Raw genomic sequence first — 16,095 nt, forward strand, 5'->3', positions numbered from 1 at the left:
CACTCTACACAGATTTGTACACCCCACTGGGATTCTACCATCACCAGAAAGATTCCCAAATACCTTTTTACATTCAAAAGCAGGGTCACATAGTCCAACACAAACTGATATTTGAAAGAGAAAGAACATATTCCGCAGCGTATTTAATGTTTCTCTTAAAAATCTTAATTTGCCTTGCTTTTTTAAATTAAATAGATCATCTAAGTAAAAGGAGAACAAATAAAAGGAGACAAAATACAAGAAAATGGCAAATTATCTGTCACACTCTGTGACTAAATATGGCTCACTGAATTGCAGCAACATCTACAGCAGTATCTTGAAAAATTTCTTCCCTGCAACAGAGTAGAGCGATCTGAACACCTCATTTTGGAAAATATGTAGAAAAAACACTTTTTAAAAATACAGATCTCATTTCCAGTGACATGAAAAGGGACAAAACAATAAAACCAGTAAAAGTAATAAATTCTCTCTTTCTTTCTCTTTTTGGTATGTCCCTGTACACATAAATCCAAGGGTAACCAATGCAGCTTAAGTCTGCTGCAACCATGATAATTTGAAGATTTTCAAGAAAATTTAATAGAAATATATTTTTCTGGGCCTGATGTTGAATATTCCTGAGCAAAGTGCTCTGAAACATCACTTCTCCAGAATAATACAAGGTTTCATTGCTCCATAGTCAGAGCCAACTCATTTTACTTTAAATTAGACAGGGAAACACTGGTATTACCAGGTTGTAAACAGACGTACCAAGTCAACTTGCCATATGCTTCTGAAATTCCAGTTTGACAGATAAATCCTGCACAATTCTTCCTTTTCTCTTTCTCTTGTGTGTTTCCAGTCAGTAAAGAAATACTTCTTTTGCATACACAGCTTCCACCTTGCAGCTGGCTAGAAAAGGAAAGCATTGCTGCCTTCCTAGCAATCTTCCTTCACTGGCACCAGGGTCAAAGTGTTTAACTGAGCATCTGAAGACTAATGAGCTGTTGCTAGACCACTGGGAAAGCCCTTCATGAAAAAGTATTTTGCATCCACATCAAACACATTGAAACCCTACGTGTCACCTCTAGTGAAGCAGCTTTGTTTTTCTGATCTTTTCCTGGTTGTAAGCTAAGAAGGGCTCATACTGAAATTTGAAAGGGATCAGCTTTGGAGTCTCCATTTATATCAGAAATCCACTTGGTGGTGGGACGGGTCTAAAAGATTCATCCAGGAGATCCACAGATCTACTTGGATCATCTTTCTTCACTGGTATGGCCAAGGATAAGGAGGAGAAGTGCCACGCAACCCCGAAAGCTCAGTCTCTGAAAGGCACTCCACACGATGCTACAGCAGGGAACTGAGTAGAAACAGCAGCAGTAATCACTGTCCCCCAAACACAAACTTACACTTTGGTCTCCACACCAGAGACTACTGTCAGTCTTAGGGCACTGGGTGACTTATAACTGCTGGACACCTGAAGCTCCTACTTCAGAGGGACATGGTATAGTGATATATCTTCAGGAGAAGCAAGAGAAAAGTACTGTGCAACAGGCTGGTGTCAGAACAAAAAGATGAAGGTGCTCAACTTGAAAGGTTGATAATCATTTGCAATGATTCTGTGTCTCAAGGACAAATTCTCCATCAACTGGATTGCTAGACCTCTGCCCCTCAGCATTGGCCCCCCCACCAACCTCCCGCCCAGTTTTATTGCTGACCATGACATCATATGATATGGAATATCCCTTGGGTCAGTTGGGGTCAGCTGTCCCGGCTGCGTCCCCTCCCAGCTCCTTGTGCACCCCCAGCCCACTCGCTGGTGGGTGGGGTGAGAAGCAGGAAAGGCCTGGGCTCTGGGTAAGACCTGCTCAGTGTGTTATGGACACTATTTCACCACACATCCAAAGTATAGCCTCATACAAGCTTCTATGAAGAAATTTTTTATCCCAGCCAAAAGCAGTACACTCAGTCAGCATTTTTCCAGTCCATCTGCCTCTATAGCTTGCTTTGGTTATCTATGATCTTATTCACTGTTACTTCTCCATAGCAAAAAGCCTCCTGTGTTCACTCTTTTTTCTGTCTACTTTCATAAATATCCTCTTCTTGCATGCCCATTTCCAGAAACAAATAAATAAAAAACTCTTTAAAAATAATAAATAAAAGAATTCTAGGCACCATATCTACTGTAATCTTTCTTGCCTCAGGCATTTCTACTTCTTATAACATAAACTCTCAAGCATGTGTAACAATATTAAAGGATCACAGAAAATGTGTTTCTGCTCATATCTGAATATATGAAACATTTCTTTTCCCTGTGCTATATTTGGATCCCCTAGAAACTTCTGAAGACTCCAGTGATTGCCCTTTTATTCCAGTTTTAAATAGTTTAGATATATGTTTTGATATGACACATCAATTTTAAAGGCCCTACTACAGTTCTGAGTAGAATTTCCCTGCAGATCACATTGTGACATCAGACTTCTTTGGATCTCTTGCATTGTGTTTTCTGTCAACCTCTTCCAACATGGTACCATCTAAAAGTTTTAATTATCATACTTTCTTGTTGATTATTCCAAACTAAGGATAATCATTGCTTAAACTGTCTATTGATGTCTCACTCCTCTCCAATACCTGTTTTACCTGAGTTAGAAATCGCATTATCATGTCTAGCATATTCACTCCTTTAACAATTTTGAATTCTGATTGAAGTTACACTGCCACATTTATTCTTAATAACTTCATTACTTACTGTCCAACATTTGACAGATGCCCCAAATTTTCTCATTTTAGTAATTTTGTTAACTATTGAAAATTTGATTTATATATCAAAAGTAGAGAACAGCTGAATTCAAATGCTCTTCAACTGCTGTCAGGAAACGACCTACCCAAAGGGATGTGCTTCCTTTTAAGCCCAGTCAGTGGCAGGAGTAACTATACATGGTTTTACCAATAATTCACCCATTTCCCTGCTCCAGGAGGGTTGCCATATTTCATTCCCAGATACAATACCCTAGTGCCTCCTTGCTATTCAATACACTCCTTATAGTCAGTAAGTTAACCGGCTCCTTTCTTATTCCATACATCCCAGATGGGAGTAACATTAATTTTTTTTATACATATACATACATATATATTTTTTCAGTATGTCTGGATTCCTAAATCAACAGCTGTATTTAGAGTTCTTCCATACATACTGGCCATTAATCTTTTCAATACAATTTTTTAAATCCCCAGTAAATAAAGTTTTTTTTGACTGTATGACATGCTATCTTTTTTTTTTAATTTCACATATTGAAAATAGATTTTTTTCCAACTTACAAGGAATCACTGTTACACACGGATTCAACATCTGACATCAAAGCTCAAAAAAACCCCACAAAAACTGGGAAACACATGAGTGCTTACAATCTATAACATTGTGAGGTGATACAGTAGCAACTGAGTTGAAACATGTCATTTGTTTTAACTCCTGTATGTGTTGTAATCTCACCTCTATAAATGTAGAGTCACAAGCAGAATATGGATATTTAAAAGTGATAGCAGAACTCAGTGATGGAGCAATAGTGACAGAAAACACTAAACACCTTGCTATCAGGAACAAAATATTACCCAAAGTATTGGAAGACTACCTTCTAATGTTTGTTAACCATCTCAGTAGCAATAGGTACTTTGTAATATTGGTTACTAAATAATCATGGATCTCAGCATAAACATTTATAAAATCACTGAACTGATTCACATTTTCTTGACCCTGCCAAGACCATGCTCATTCACTGCAGCTCCTTGTGTTTACTTCACCAGACTTTAAGGTTCAGAAAGAGCCAGTTCTGCTTCCATTCGTGTTAAAATAAGTATAATTTTTGTGCTTTGGTCAACTCTCTTTGTTACTTGATACCAAATTTTTGATGTCTTCCAACATTTCCACTAGCAGAGGGCAGTATTTGAGTCCATGTTCAGTTCATGCGTTTCCTTCTCCAGGCTCTGTACAGATGGTAGCAAGCCTACGATCCCAGGAGGACATGCTACATATCAATAGGCTGCCCAAACACATCAAACAAGTGTTCCCAAAACAAAACGCAGTAAAAGGAAACTAAGGCAGGGCCACAACTATTGCTTCACCCCCTTGGCAATGTAAATGAATCCAGCTGCTCATACACCAGCAGCCCAAAACACCACCAGCAAGATCCACAATGATGAATATTCGGCACAGTGGTGTACTCAGCACTGGTGAGGCCACACCTCGAATACTGTGTGCAGTTTTGGGCCCCTCAGCACAAGAAGGACATTGAGGTGCTGGAGCGTGTCCAGAGAAGGGCAACAAAGCTGGTGAAGGGTCTGGAGAGCAGGTCTGATGAGGAGCAGCTGATGCAACTTGGATTGTTTGTCTGAGGGGAGACCTTATTGCTCTCTGCAACCACCTGAAATGAGGCTGTAGTGAGGTGGGTGTTGGTCTCTTTCCCAAGTTACTAGTGATAGAATGAGAGGAAATTGCCTCAAGCTGCATCAGGGAAGGTTTAGATTGGATATTAGGAAAAATTTCTTCACTGAAAGAGTGGTCAGGCATTGGAACAGGCTGCCCAGAGAGGTGGTGGAGTCACCATCCCTGGGGGTGTTCAAAAAACATGTAGACGTGGCATTTCAGGGCATGGTTTAGGAGGCATGGTGGTGTTGGGTTGATGGTTGGACTTGATGACCCTAGAGGTCTTTTCCAACCTTAATGATTCTATATTTCTATATTCAAAGTGCAAATGTATCAATTTTAGATCAGGTATCTAATAAGCATAGAGGGAAATATTTTAACAGGAGAAACTTCTTTAAATGGCTAAACAACAAATGAAACAAAATGAACTGTGAAAATATGCATAAAGTTTTGGATGTCTCTTGGGTATAATTTTATCTGAAAGAAACCAGTATTTTGCAGGCAGAAGTATGTTAACACTAATTTCCATCTTTGATGTCTCTCATCAATTAGAAGGTTCTGCCTCAGATAAATCATTAATATAGGCATATACGTGAGGGACAAAATAGTTTAGGAGAATTAAATTAAGTGAATTGGCCCCACAAGAGTTTGTTACCTTTCCTAATACAGTTTATATCCCATGGGCCACAGAGTTCTCTCTCTAGTAGATTCAATACATTCCCTCTTACCAATAAAATAAAATACCAATAAAAATAAAAATAAATTCCTTCTGTGCCAATAAAGCCTTCTAATTTATTTAGAATTCTCTAGGCACAGTTTTTTTACTTTTCTGATACCAAGCCATAATTTCTGTTGGTTTTGTTACTCATTTTTAAGCTACAGTCTAAAGAGGAAAAATCTCTACAGCTTTAATTTACTCATCTTGTCAGTCAAGGCATCCTGTATAACTGCTGCACAGACAGAACAGGCTGTTGCCCTGATGGTGGGAAATAAACTACACAGTTCAATTCTAGTTAAATGATTTAGAGCAAACACCACAGCAAAAATGTGGGAAAAAGGTTTCAGGGTTCCCCCCACCCCATCCTCCCAGAAAGGCATTCCAACATGCTGCAGAATTTACTACAGACGGCACTGTATATTTAGTAGGATTTTAGAGCACTCTGGCTGTAATTTCCTCTTTCATATTCACCTACACATTATATATGTGAGCCTACTCATTTCTCTGCATACACAGGCGCACAATACACAGATATGTCACCTATAACCACCTCAATACTCCAGAAAATATTAAATTCTCAAACTGTAGAAAGATGAACAGGTAACCAAACTGAAGCAACTCTTACAAGACTGGATATAGGTCTGGATATAGCAGACTCATTATAGAAAATGTTCCTACAGCTGTCATGGTTGTGCAGCTACACTTTATTCTTAGTTGAATCAGAGATAAACTTGACACTATTACCGGTAAAGCATCAAACTTGGAAGCATATCAGGAGTAGACTCTTCTTAGGATTCATGTAAAATTTTGTAGAATTTTTTTTTTAAGAATCTGAGTAATTTAAACACCCAAAATTAAGCCATTCTTCTGTCCAAGGTATAAGATAACTTTGTAATTTTGTGAGCTTTTTAATGCAATTAAAAGATTATAATAAATTTCACATCTGTATTTCTATGTAAAAAGTGATACAGAACAAAACAGGAAATAACACAAAATAAAAAGAAAAATTTGCTAATGTAAATTTAATGTATCATCAGCTCACAAGTCTCTTTGCACACAGAAGCACTGAGACGCTATAAGTGACATGGAAATAATACAATTTATCAGTTGCTAAATTCAATTTTAAAGGGTATCAGCCACTAGTAAATTTCATGGTGTGTGGTTTTAAGAAGCACAAGTAGTTTGTGCCATTTTCATTTTATAATTTATTCTCATTCTATCAAACAAGAGTAGGAGAAGTTGGATGAGGAAGTTAACAGCAAAAAACCCCTGACTCTTCTGTTCACTCATCAATACTGCTGACCCATAAAAGATATGATGTTTTGCTTCAGTCTGTGAAGAAGAAAAATTTCCAAGGCAACGCAAATTTAATAGGCTGATATATACTGAACCTATTGTATCAGTCCAACGCTAATTAAGGCTTTCTGTTTCTTTCTCCTCTGTAAGAAATAAATTCTGAAGATTATATTTGTAGAGGGTTTTTTGTTTGCTTTTTTAATTAAAATAAGAAAAATAAGACCATTCAAAGCTGAGTACCACACAAGGCTGTTAAATAAACTAGAACATACAGGAATATTATCATTCAGATGTTCCAAACTTTACATGGCTATAAAGCAATTAGTCTAGAACAAAGCTATGTTATGTAAAGTGAACACGTTTTCAGTGCATACTTGTTCCACTGGTAAGTCCTTGAGAATCTTGCAACTACTGTACCACCAAACAAACACAGATAAATCCATCTCCACGCAGATTCACTTCCAGGACTGTCTAGTGTAAAGTCCAATGCACTAACTGAGATTAATAAAGTAATAGAATAGAAATAACCTTATTGGCTTGTCCAGATTTTAAACTGCTACAGAGATATACAAAAGTAAATGCTAATCTTTCTAAATATATATGTGTTCTCCTGATTACTCAAATACTTGATGAGCATGTGCTAGACAGACAAATACTGGTGGATCTGTTTCATTAGCAATTGGATGCATCATTGAATTGCTCAGGGCAGTGGCACACATAACCTCAGCAAATCAAATCGGGACTCCTCCACAGACGATTTCCAGTTAATTTACATTCTCTATAGGCATTTCAGGTGACATGCTTTGAATATGGTGCTGATGTTTGACTTCTTTTACAACATACAGTTATGGTGCTAAGATCAAATACAAAACTCCCTTGATGCTTTTAAGTCACACTAAGCTAGTGCCATTTCTATTGCTGTGACTGCAAATTTCAGTGACTGGATGTTTGGGGGTATTTACTTCCTTTTGCACATTATTTAAAATAGTTGGCACCAATTTCATTCATCAGTGGTTCTTCTGATTTCGCTTCTGTGTCACATATTTTTCTTTTAAGGCTAATGCATTCTAGTAGTGAATTAGTTTGAGATTCAAGCTCTGCTGGTTTCTAACAGTGCTACTGTTAAGAAGAATGATCACAAAATATAGACAGACAAATACCTTGCTTTTCTCTTGCTGAAATTCTATCTGGATGTTGGTTAGTTTAGTTCGTAGCTCCTCATTAGCAGCTTGCAGGGCTTCAATCTCCATGTCGGACTTCTCTCCCTTGGCACGACTTTTCTTTGACATAATTATTTTTGAAGTTTAAAATAAAATTTTTGCTCCACACTGAGCTACCAGCTAGTGCTTTCTGCTTTTAGCATTTAAGAGTCATGTAGCATTCAACAAAATCTTTCACACAAATCTCTGCCATCCTGGGAGCAATCTCTCATGTCCTGGAAGAAACAAAGTAGTGGGAACAGAATTAGGCTACAGCATTGAGCAGCATCCAACATCAGACTTAACACCCAGTTTCAAAATACACCGAACTTCCTTGTAGTAGCTACTATATTGCATAGTATACTAGGCTTTGAAAGAAATACATGAGGAAAGAAGTAGTTACATAATATTTCATCATCTTATCCAAACCCTATACACTGTAATCTGACAGAAAAAAAAATAAAACCTCTTTACAATTATGATGAATATAACATGTAAACATAAATCATATCTTATTCAAGACCTGACTTGGTCTCTGCTCAGGGTTTCCAAGAGGCACAGGGACAACCATAAATTAACCAAGGCAGGTGGTGTTGCAGTGGGAATAGTTTATTTCCTGCAGTAAGAAGAAAGCACTTCTCACCCTAATGTAACAGTTATAATGCATTATCCATAATTATCATCAAGTCTCACAACATCAGGATATATAGGAATATATGGAAAAGGTATCACAAAACTGGAAAAACATTTTAAAATTACTTCTTAAAAATATCAGATATCTATAAACTGCTTATGTTCAAGTCTGACACTCTTTGAAATGCCCTAATCAAAACATGATGGTATTTAACTTCATTGTCATTCCCCATCATGCCTCTAAGCTTAAAAAATATTCAATTACTTAAATCAGCTTTATGTAATATTCAAGGAGAATACCAATAGCAGACAATGAAGCCTAATTCCAATAATTAGGAAATCCCACAATTAGTTTGCTTCATGAGTAGTTATAGAAGCTTCACCTGTGGCTGTTTTTCCTCTCTGCTCTCCTCTAAGAATAACCTGGTGCTCCACAAGAACAAACTGAGCAATGAGTGCTGTCAATGCTGAATTAGTTTCCAAATGCTCATTTTAAATATCTACATAATTTTCATCATTAAACTGCTGACAAAGCAGAGAAGTTCCTTCTTTAATACTGAGCTACATTCCTGGAGTATTTTACTTCCAAGGACATTGCTCCCAAACTGCCTTCAAGTGGTAAGTTGCTCTTTCCAATCTACTTCTACCTGGAAGCTATTTTAGAAATTGTACTATAATAAAAATCACATTTGGTGATCTCAACTAAATAAATATGTTTTATTCTTTTTAAGGACTGGTACACAAAAAACAAGGAGTTAAATATCTTGCTCAAAATGACAATTCAAATCAGATTAAAAGTGAACAGAACTCACTGTCTCTCTTTGAAAATATACCCATGGAGTTCTTTCATTTATAAAAAACAATTGAAAAAAGACCAACTATATCTCTTCTCTCTGGCATACAACAACAGGACCCGAGGGAAGGGCAGGAAGATGTGCCAGGGGAGGGTTAGGTGGGATATTAAGAAAAGGTTTTTCCCCCAGAGGGTGGTGGAGCCCTGGAACAGGCTCCCCAGGGAGGCAGTCACAGCACCAAGCCTGATGATATTCAAGAAGCACTTGGACAGTGCCTCAGCCTACAGTCCTGAGCCATTCTTGCTTTAATAACAATATACTTATAAGTCCAAACTATATGGAAAGCAATCACCAAGAACCCCTATGCATTTTGCATTGTTGTTTTGCTGAAAGAGCTCATAGTAATGTAATCCTGTTGAGCTAAGTTGAACAGCGGTAGCTTCTGTGCTTGGTAGAGATTCCAGTGTAGCATGAGTTAGGCTTTTATGACACCTCACTCATAAGGTTCCATAAGAGGTGATGCCCTGCAGATGAGCACAGTGCTTGTAAGTCAGTTAGCAATTCTGTCAAGTATAGTAATTGTTTCCATTATTTTTTTCAATGGTACCTCAGAAAAGGTGATCTGCTGAGATTCTGTATCTCCATAGTCTTTCAGAAAGTTACCATTGCCCCCAGGAATCAGTATCCATGTTTTAACATCCCTTCACAAATCACTGCCTTCCAGGTCCCTACAGTGCAATTAACAGAACTAGGGTTTGGCAAGTTTCAGAATGAATTTCACTTGTGTCAGGTATGCATCTGTTAAAACACTGAAATATGCAACTGAAATATGTTTCCAAGCCACTGCATACCACCAAAAAAAAAAAAAGTAAGAATAGCAAACTTAGTTAAACCCTATGCACACACTCCAACATATGTGTACCTACTACTGACAAGCATATATCACTGAAGAATTATTCTTTATTAGTGCTACTGCAGGCCACTGGATAGCATCCAGTACATTAGTGGCATCATTCTAGTTGAAGGACATAAGCAGCCCATCCTAAAAAAAAAAAGCTAGCTCTTAACTGAGACGAAATTATGACAAGTAAAAGGGAATGTTTGAGCTGAAGAGGACAAAGCGGGGGGAAAGGAAGGAATCATGTATGCATTTAGTCACCACGATTCATTTGAACTTATGTACCCAATTTAAAAAAACCAAACCAACTGTGCTAAAGCTATTTACAGAAGGGAGACTATCTTCAGTAATCCTTGCAAGCCATTTAGAACAGGAACCACTGAATAGTTGCATGATGGAGAAGGATTTAACATACAGGCATGGGCTGGAAGGGACCTTGAAGATCATCTAGCTCCAAACCCCCTCCCATGGGCAGGGACACCTTCCACTATACCAGGTTGCTCAAAGCCCCATCCAACCTGCCCAATTTCACTTGTAGCACTGTTTTGTGGATTAATCATTAAAATCACCCTACTGACCATATTAAAAGACAAACTGCTACAAACAGCAGTCCTGTGACACATACAAAATCAAAAAGGCAGAAGCACAAAAAGGTGAAGTTCAAATGCAACTAAAAATAATAAAACAAAACCCTCCCTCCACAACATCCCAAACTCAGCTCTGTTACAGTCAGAGGCTTTTAGGGTGCTGGCTTAATCGCAACCCCAGAGAGGCAGCTCTAGGCAGAGCTGTTCCTCTGATCTCTGTGCCAATTCCTTCCTTTCGAGCACACACAGCAGATCTGACAGACGCCTGCTGTCTCATGCAACATACCTCCAGCCTCCTACCCTACTGACTGTACCCTGGGCGTAATGCAGGGGGATTCCCGGACTTTCACTGAGGAACAGCACTCCCTTTAAAGCATAGTATTTAAAAGCAAAAACAGGACAAAGAAGAAAGGGCAAGTTGTAGCATTTCCCAATTAGGGCTAAAGAAATGGCAAATACAGAGAGATTCTAGTATCTTTATTCACTGCCACATATTTGGGCTTTTGTGTTATAGTAGAATGATTTTATTTAGCTATTTATCTGATTTTTGCAGGAAGGTTCCTTTGGATTTTTTCTAAACCATTACTTTTATTGTAAGGGGTTAGAATAGTTAAAACCTGAAACTGGAAAAATTAAAAATTCAGGGATAACAGCTGTGTAGGAAATGTGCAAAACAACTGACAGGCTTGGGGAGAGCGGTTCAGATTCCCAATTCAATGACTCAAGAGAGAGGTGGAACCTCAGTGGGAGAAAAGCTGGGGCAGTCTAACACTTTACCAAATGTTGAATATTTACTTTATTATTTTGCAAATCAGTTGAATAGACTTGAGATGTCAAGCGTAACGAGGAGAAAAGGCATATCTGGATATGATCTAGTTAAGAGCCTATCAATTAAGCAAACAGAGGTGGCATGATTTGATTTCACTGTCTCTGATTTCAAGATTTATTGTGTGCAATTAATCACCTTTACCAAACCTGCAAGCTACCTTGTATCGTGCCAGCCAGACCACATTCCCACCTTACTGCTCCATCACAGGAGAATTACACAGCTATGTGCAGAGCAGCATGAGCATATCAGCCAGCATGATAAAGTTATAACTCCGAGCAGGTTAATGACAAAACTTCTTCACCTACAAAGGGTCAGCTCAACTTCGACAAATCTTCTCAATAAAATCAGGATTCTTAGCCAAAATGAAGATGTTGGCCTATTCCAGTAATACAGAAGACTGATAAAAGAACATGCTTTATTTTTTCCAAAGATACCATCATGCTCCACTTTTAAAGCCAACTTCCTTGGTTCCTGAGATCAAAATAAATATGTACAGTATGGACCTGGCAGTGTTGCATAAATTTTGAAGAGTCACTGAATCCTCAAAAAGTATCTACCCACCCTCAGGAATTTAGGACCTCAGATTTACATTTGACTACTATTATCAAAGACCCCTGCTCAACTTCAGTGTTCTGTAAGCAAGACACTCCACATTCAAACCTAACTTCAAATCTAACTGGATGATGATGATGACTGATGATGATGATGATCATTAGAGCAAGACATTGGGCTAAGGCTTGATGGATCTTGGTTCCATTTATGGTTCTGTCACAAGATTCCTTGTATGACCTTGAACAAATCATTTAATCTCTCAGTAAAATAGGTATTACACTTGCCATATTAAATATGAGATAGTCAGTAGGGATGATGAGAAACAGGGCTTATGAGAACCCAGCAAGAGTTGACAATTGTTAGTTGGCAGGAACCATCAAATTTAGCATCCTAGAAAACTGCAATTCCCTCACAAGATCTGTTAACTTTCTCATAAAAGTGCTCTGATAATCAGCCAGCTAATGCTGGCATTTCAAGTATTGAGATTTGAGTGAATGTGCATTGGAGTGAACAGAGTTTAAGTCCATCTGGTTCTGCAGTACAGGCTGATGGAACTGCATCACATAGAATAAAATATCTAAACTGGATATTTCAGCCAGATGATAGCTTCTTACCTCTCTCAATTCTCTCAATTCTGTAAGGGAGCTGTGCAGCAGCTTAAAACCACAGCCAGTAAAATGCACAGCTAGATACCAACACAGCAAGAGCCTGGAGGCAAACTTTCATTTCTTACTTGGCTTAAATAGTACAGAGACAAGGATGACAAAGCACAAGAAATGCACAGAGGAGAAACTTTGTGAACTAATGCCTTTTTTTTGTGTAACCATCCTCCAATTTCCACAAACTGAAAACGCTTTACCACCATGACAGGACTACCAATAAAACACCCTTCTGGTAACTGCCAGCAAATTTGATTCAAACCATGCCAGGCTTGTTGGAAAGGCTGTTGGCAAGTCGGCTACCAGAAGTACAAGTGTGCTTTCTGAAGATGCTTAGAGTTGAATGTGGGGGCCTTGAAGACTTGCAGAAAATACTTTTATCCAGATACATGTATCAAAATAATAATTTTAAGGATAGCATACTCAGAATGTTAAAAACAAACGAAGACAAATTCAGTTATAATTCAGCTTAAAAAGACAGAAACATGCAATGAGATATAAATACAAAACTCCAAAATTACTCTGTGACAAGCCACTATAGACTATGAGACTGATTGTTGCCCAGATTAGACAGTCTCAAAGTAATTTGAAGCTCAGAAATTAATCAACACACACAAATACATATATATGGAAATAAAACTTCCTACATTTGAAAGAATGGTTAGATGCAGAACAGAGATTACTTGTACATGCAATGTTGAGCTTTCTAGTAAGCAAGTTGTGCATCCAACTTATAGGGATATCCAACTTATGAGGGGCACTGCTAGCAGTGTATCTCAAACTGCTGAACACTCATAGTAAGGCTGTTTTGGTCATTTAGGGGAATTCAAAAGTGATTTCTTGTTCACTCTGAGGAAAACATCCTTATGCCTTTTACATATACAACATTTTTCCTTCATTGTGAAATTAAGTTTTCACTTCAATATGCTCTTTCAGAGAGCAGACCATGAAGATGGTACAGTGTTTATTATGTAAAGTTGAGGCCAAGACGTGTCACCTAAAGATTACAGGAGCCCCTGTGGTTGAATGAAAAATGTTTATGCTTCATTCCTTATGAACACAACCTCCTTCTTCCCATGGTGCCTGCAAAGAAGGCTGTTCTCTCCAAGGGCTAAATGGTTCTGTAAATCATCTATGCCTATGGACAGAATCTTTATTCAAGTTGCATTATCATGTAAATAAAATGCAGTAGCAATCCTAATTGCATCCAGCTGTGTAAAAATATATTCATATTCATATAATTTCTGCTATTAATTGATCTTAGTACTCAGTTTAGTCCATCTCCCCACCCCATCCCCTAAAAGAGGTGGCAGAGAGAAGCCTCAAAAGTTAGGGTGTTGGCAAGGACTTTACAGGCACAGTCTTAATAAAGACTTAGTGGAAAAATATGGAAAGACATGATGTCAAAAGAGCTATTCTTTCCACATCGCACATCATCTCCATAACCTTCAGGTGAAACTCTGAATAAGATTTTGCTTTAAGGTTAAAGTTAGCACAGCTGTGGCAGTTACACTGCAATTTTTCACCTCTTAAACAGGAAAGCTATATTAGCAAACCTTTAACTAGCTGTGTCCCAAGCGGAGGGGTGAAGACAAGTGGGAAAGGGAGTGAAATATATGCTGGGGAATGGACTACCAGAATGGAACCTGCTTAAGAAGGCTCTAATAAAGGAAGAGAGCTAACCTTCTCCAATGATGTAGCCCACTTCTAACCACCAGCCTAAATAAGAGTCGTATCTGCTGTTTGTTCGTTACTCCCCAGAACCCTGAGGAGACAGTGCAAGCTCACTCCTCACAACCACCAGTTCTCACAGACAGAAGAAAGGAAAAGGAAAAAGGGGAGGAGAGGGGAGGAGAGGGGAGGAGAGGGGAGGGGAGGAGAGGGGAGGAGAGGGGAGGAGAGAGGAGGGGAAAGGAAAAAGGAAATGGGAAAGGAAAATCCCTATAAGAGGAAGAAGAAAAATAAGGATGAGATGACAGCTGAAAGTTACACACAGATCAAGACTTAGTTGTTACCTGCATACACTGCACTTGTACAGGAACAGGAAAATGCTGAAATGCTGCCTGCTTCAGTGAATAATGTGAAAACCAGGAGCTTTTCAGTGTCACCGTGTTCTTCCCACACGCACACCCCCCCACCCCCAGGGAATATAAATTCAAATGGCTATGCTACAACCATATACTGTTGATTTTTAGCAGTAAAAATCTGGAAACATCAAGATCTTCACTAATACTTCCCAAAAGTTGTAAGGGATTAAAGATAGGAAATTACTAGATGTAATCTTTGAGATATGCAGGTCTTCACTGGTAAATAGCTAGGTAATGGGTTTCCTTCCTCATCCTGACTAGAGGATCCATTTCTAAATCTTTGATTGTTGGAAGTTAACTGAAACACCCAAATATTCTACACATCCCTTATGCTACCAAATTTCTCTTTTTTTTTTCTTGGATTGTAATAACATCCAGCACACCTGAAAACTGCTCTCCATCAGCAATATAACCCCTTTCCCGGCTCCCCCTCTTCCATTGACTTTTAGTAACTTCAAAAATTCATTCATATATAGGTCACTAACTGTAAGGCAGGAGAAAATAAAATTATGCTTGTGCAGGAAATTACTAAACTGCACTCTTGCAAGCTGTTTAACACAAGTTCTTTTACTTGAGAAAGATGGGAAGTCAGTTTTCCACAGTTTCCTGAAAAGCACGGAAATACTAAATTGCCACTTTTGAACAGGTGGAGTAAAGTGCAACTGATCCCAAAGGAAAAACAATACCAGAGCAAGACTCGGAAGAACAGTAAAACACTGTAATTCTTTTGCATCCCTTTCTACCTCATCTGAAATAACCAGAAGGCAATAAAGTATTTCCTCAGTAAAGAAATGCAAGCTTCTCAATGAAGCAATAGAAACACCTCTGCTACAGGTTGGGCACTCATCATTTACATGTCAGTATATTCCCTCACCTGGTTCCCCTTTGCATTTCTTAACTTTAAGACAGATTTCACTTAAGTCAACCAGAACTTATTTCCCTCTCCAAAACTTTTACTTTAGTTTCAATAGCAAGAAGTAGGGCACAGGCTAGCAGGGTTGTAGCAAAGACGCTTATCAGGCCTGCGCAGCACTGTGTTCAGGGGTTGCCCACTAATCAAATTTAAACTTTTCTCCTATTCAAATGATTTAATTAATTATGGTTCCCTCCGCCCCTCAACATTTTCCATCTTGGTCATCTTCAGGACTAAATACAGATTTGCATCCCTGATGGCCCTGACTTGAGCACACTTATAAAACCCATCATTCTGTCTACAGCGGCATCCCTCTCAGACATACTAGTCTGTCACGCTTTTTAGCGAGCTTGAGTTGTCAGCTTCCCTTATCCCCCTTCTCTAAAGTGTAAATAGAATTCTTCCTGGATCATGAACCAGTACTGTCCCCAGGGCAGGGCACTGTAATGATAAACATGTGATACATTTTCAGTAGACCTTGAAACTTCTGGTTTTGATAATACGGTGTCTTTTCCAGACAATAAATGCTTAATA

At 38.4% G+C, this 16,095-nt stretch overlaps 1 protein-coding gene across 4 annotated transcripts in view; it reads right to left on the minus strand.

Moving 5' to 3' along the window:
- Nucleotides 1-16,095, minus strand: part of JAKMIP1 (janus kinase and microtubule interacting protein 1) — a 106,017-nt gene that overhangs the window by 84,213 nt on the left and 5,709 nt on the right. For all 4 annotated transcript variants that reach the window (XM_075091899.1, XM_075091898.1, XM_075091901.1 and 1 more), the window contains exon 2: nucleotides 7,571-7,845. In XM_075091899.1, coding sequence (XP_074948000.1) covers nucleotides 7,571-7,699 — 129 coding nt within the window. In that variant the 5' untranslated portion in view covers nucleotides 7,700-7,845. The remainder of the gene's footprint in view (nucleotides 1-7,570; nucleotides 7,846-16,095) is intronic.

The sequence above is a fragment of the Phalacrocorax aristotelis genome, chromosome 4, assembly GCF_949628215.1.
Source record: "Phalacrocorax aristotelis chromosome 4, bGulAri2.1, whole genome shotgun sequence".
Classification (NCBI taxonomy): domain Eukaryota; kingdom Metazoa; phylum Chordata; class Aves; order Suliformes; family Phalacrocoracidae; genus Phalacrocorax; species Phalacrocorax aristotelis.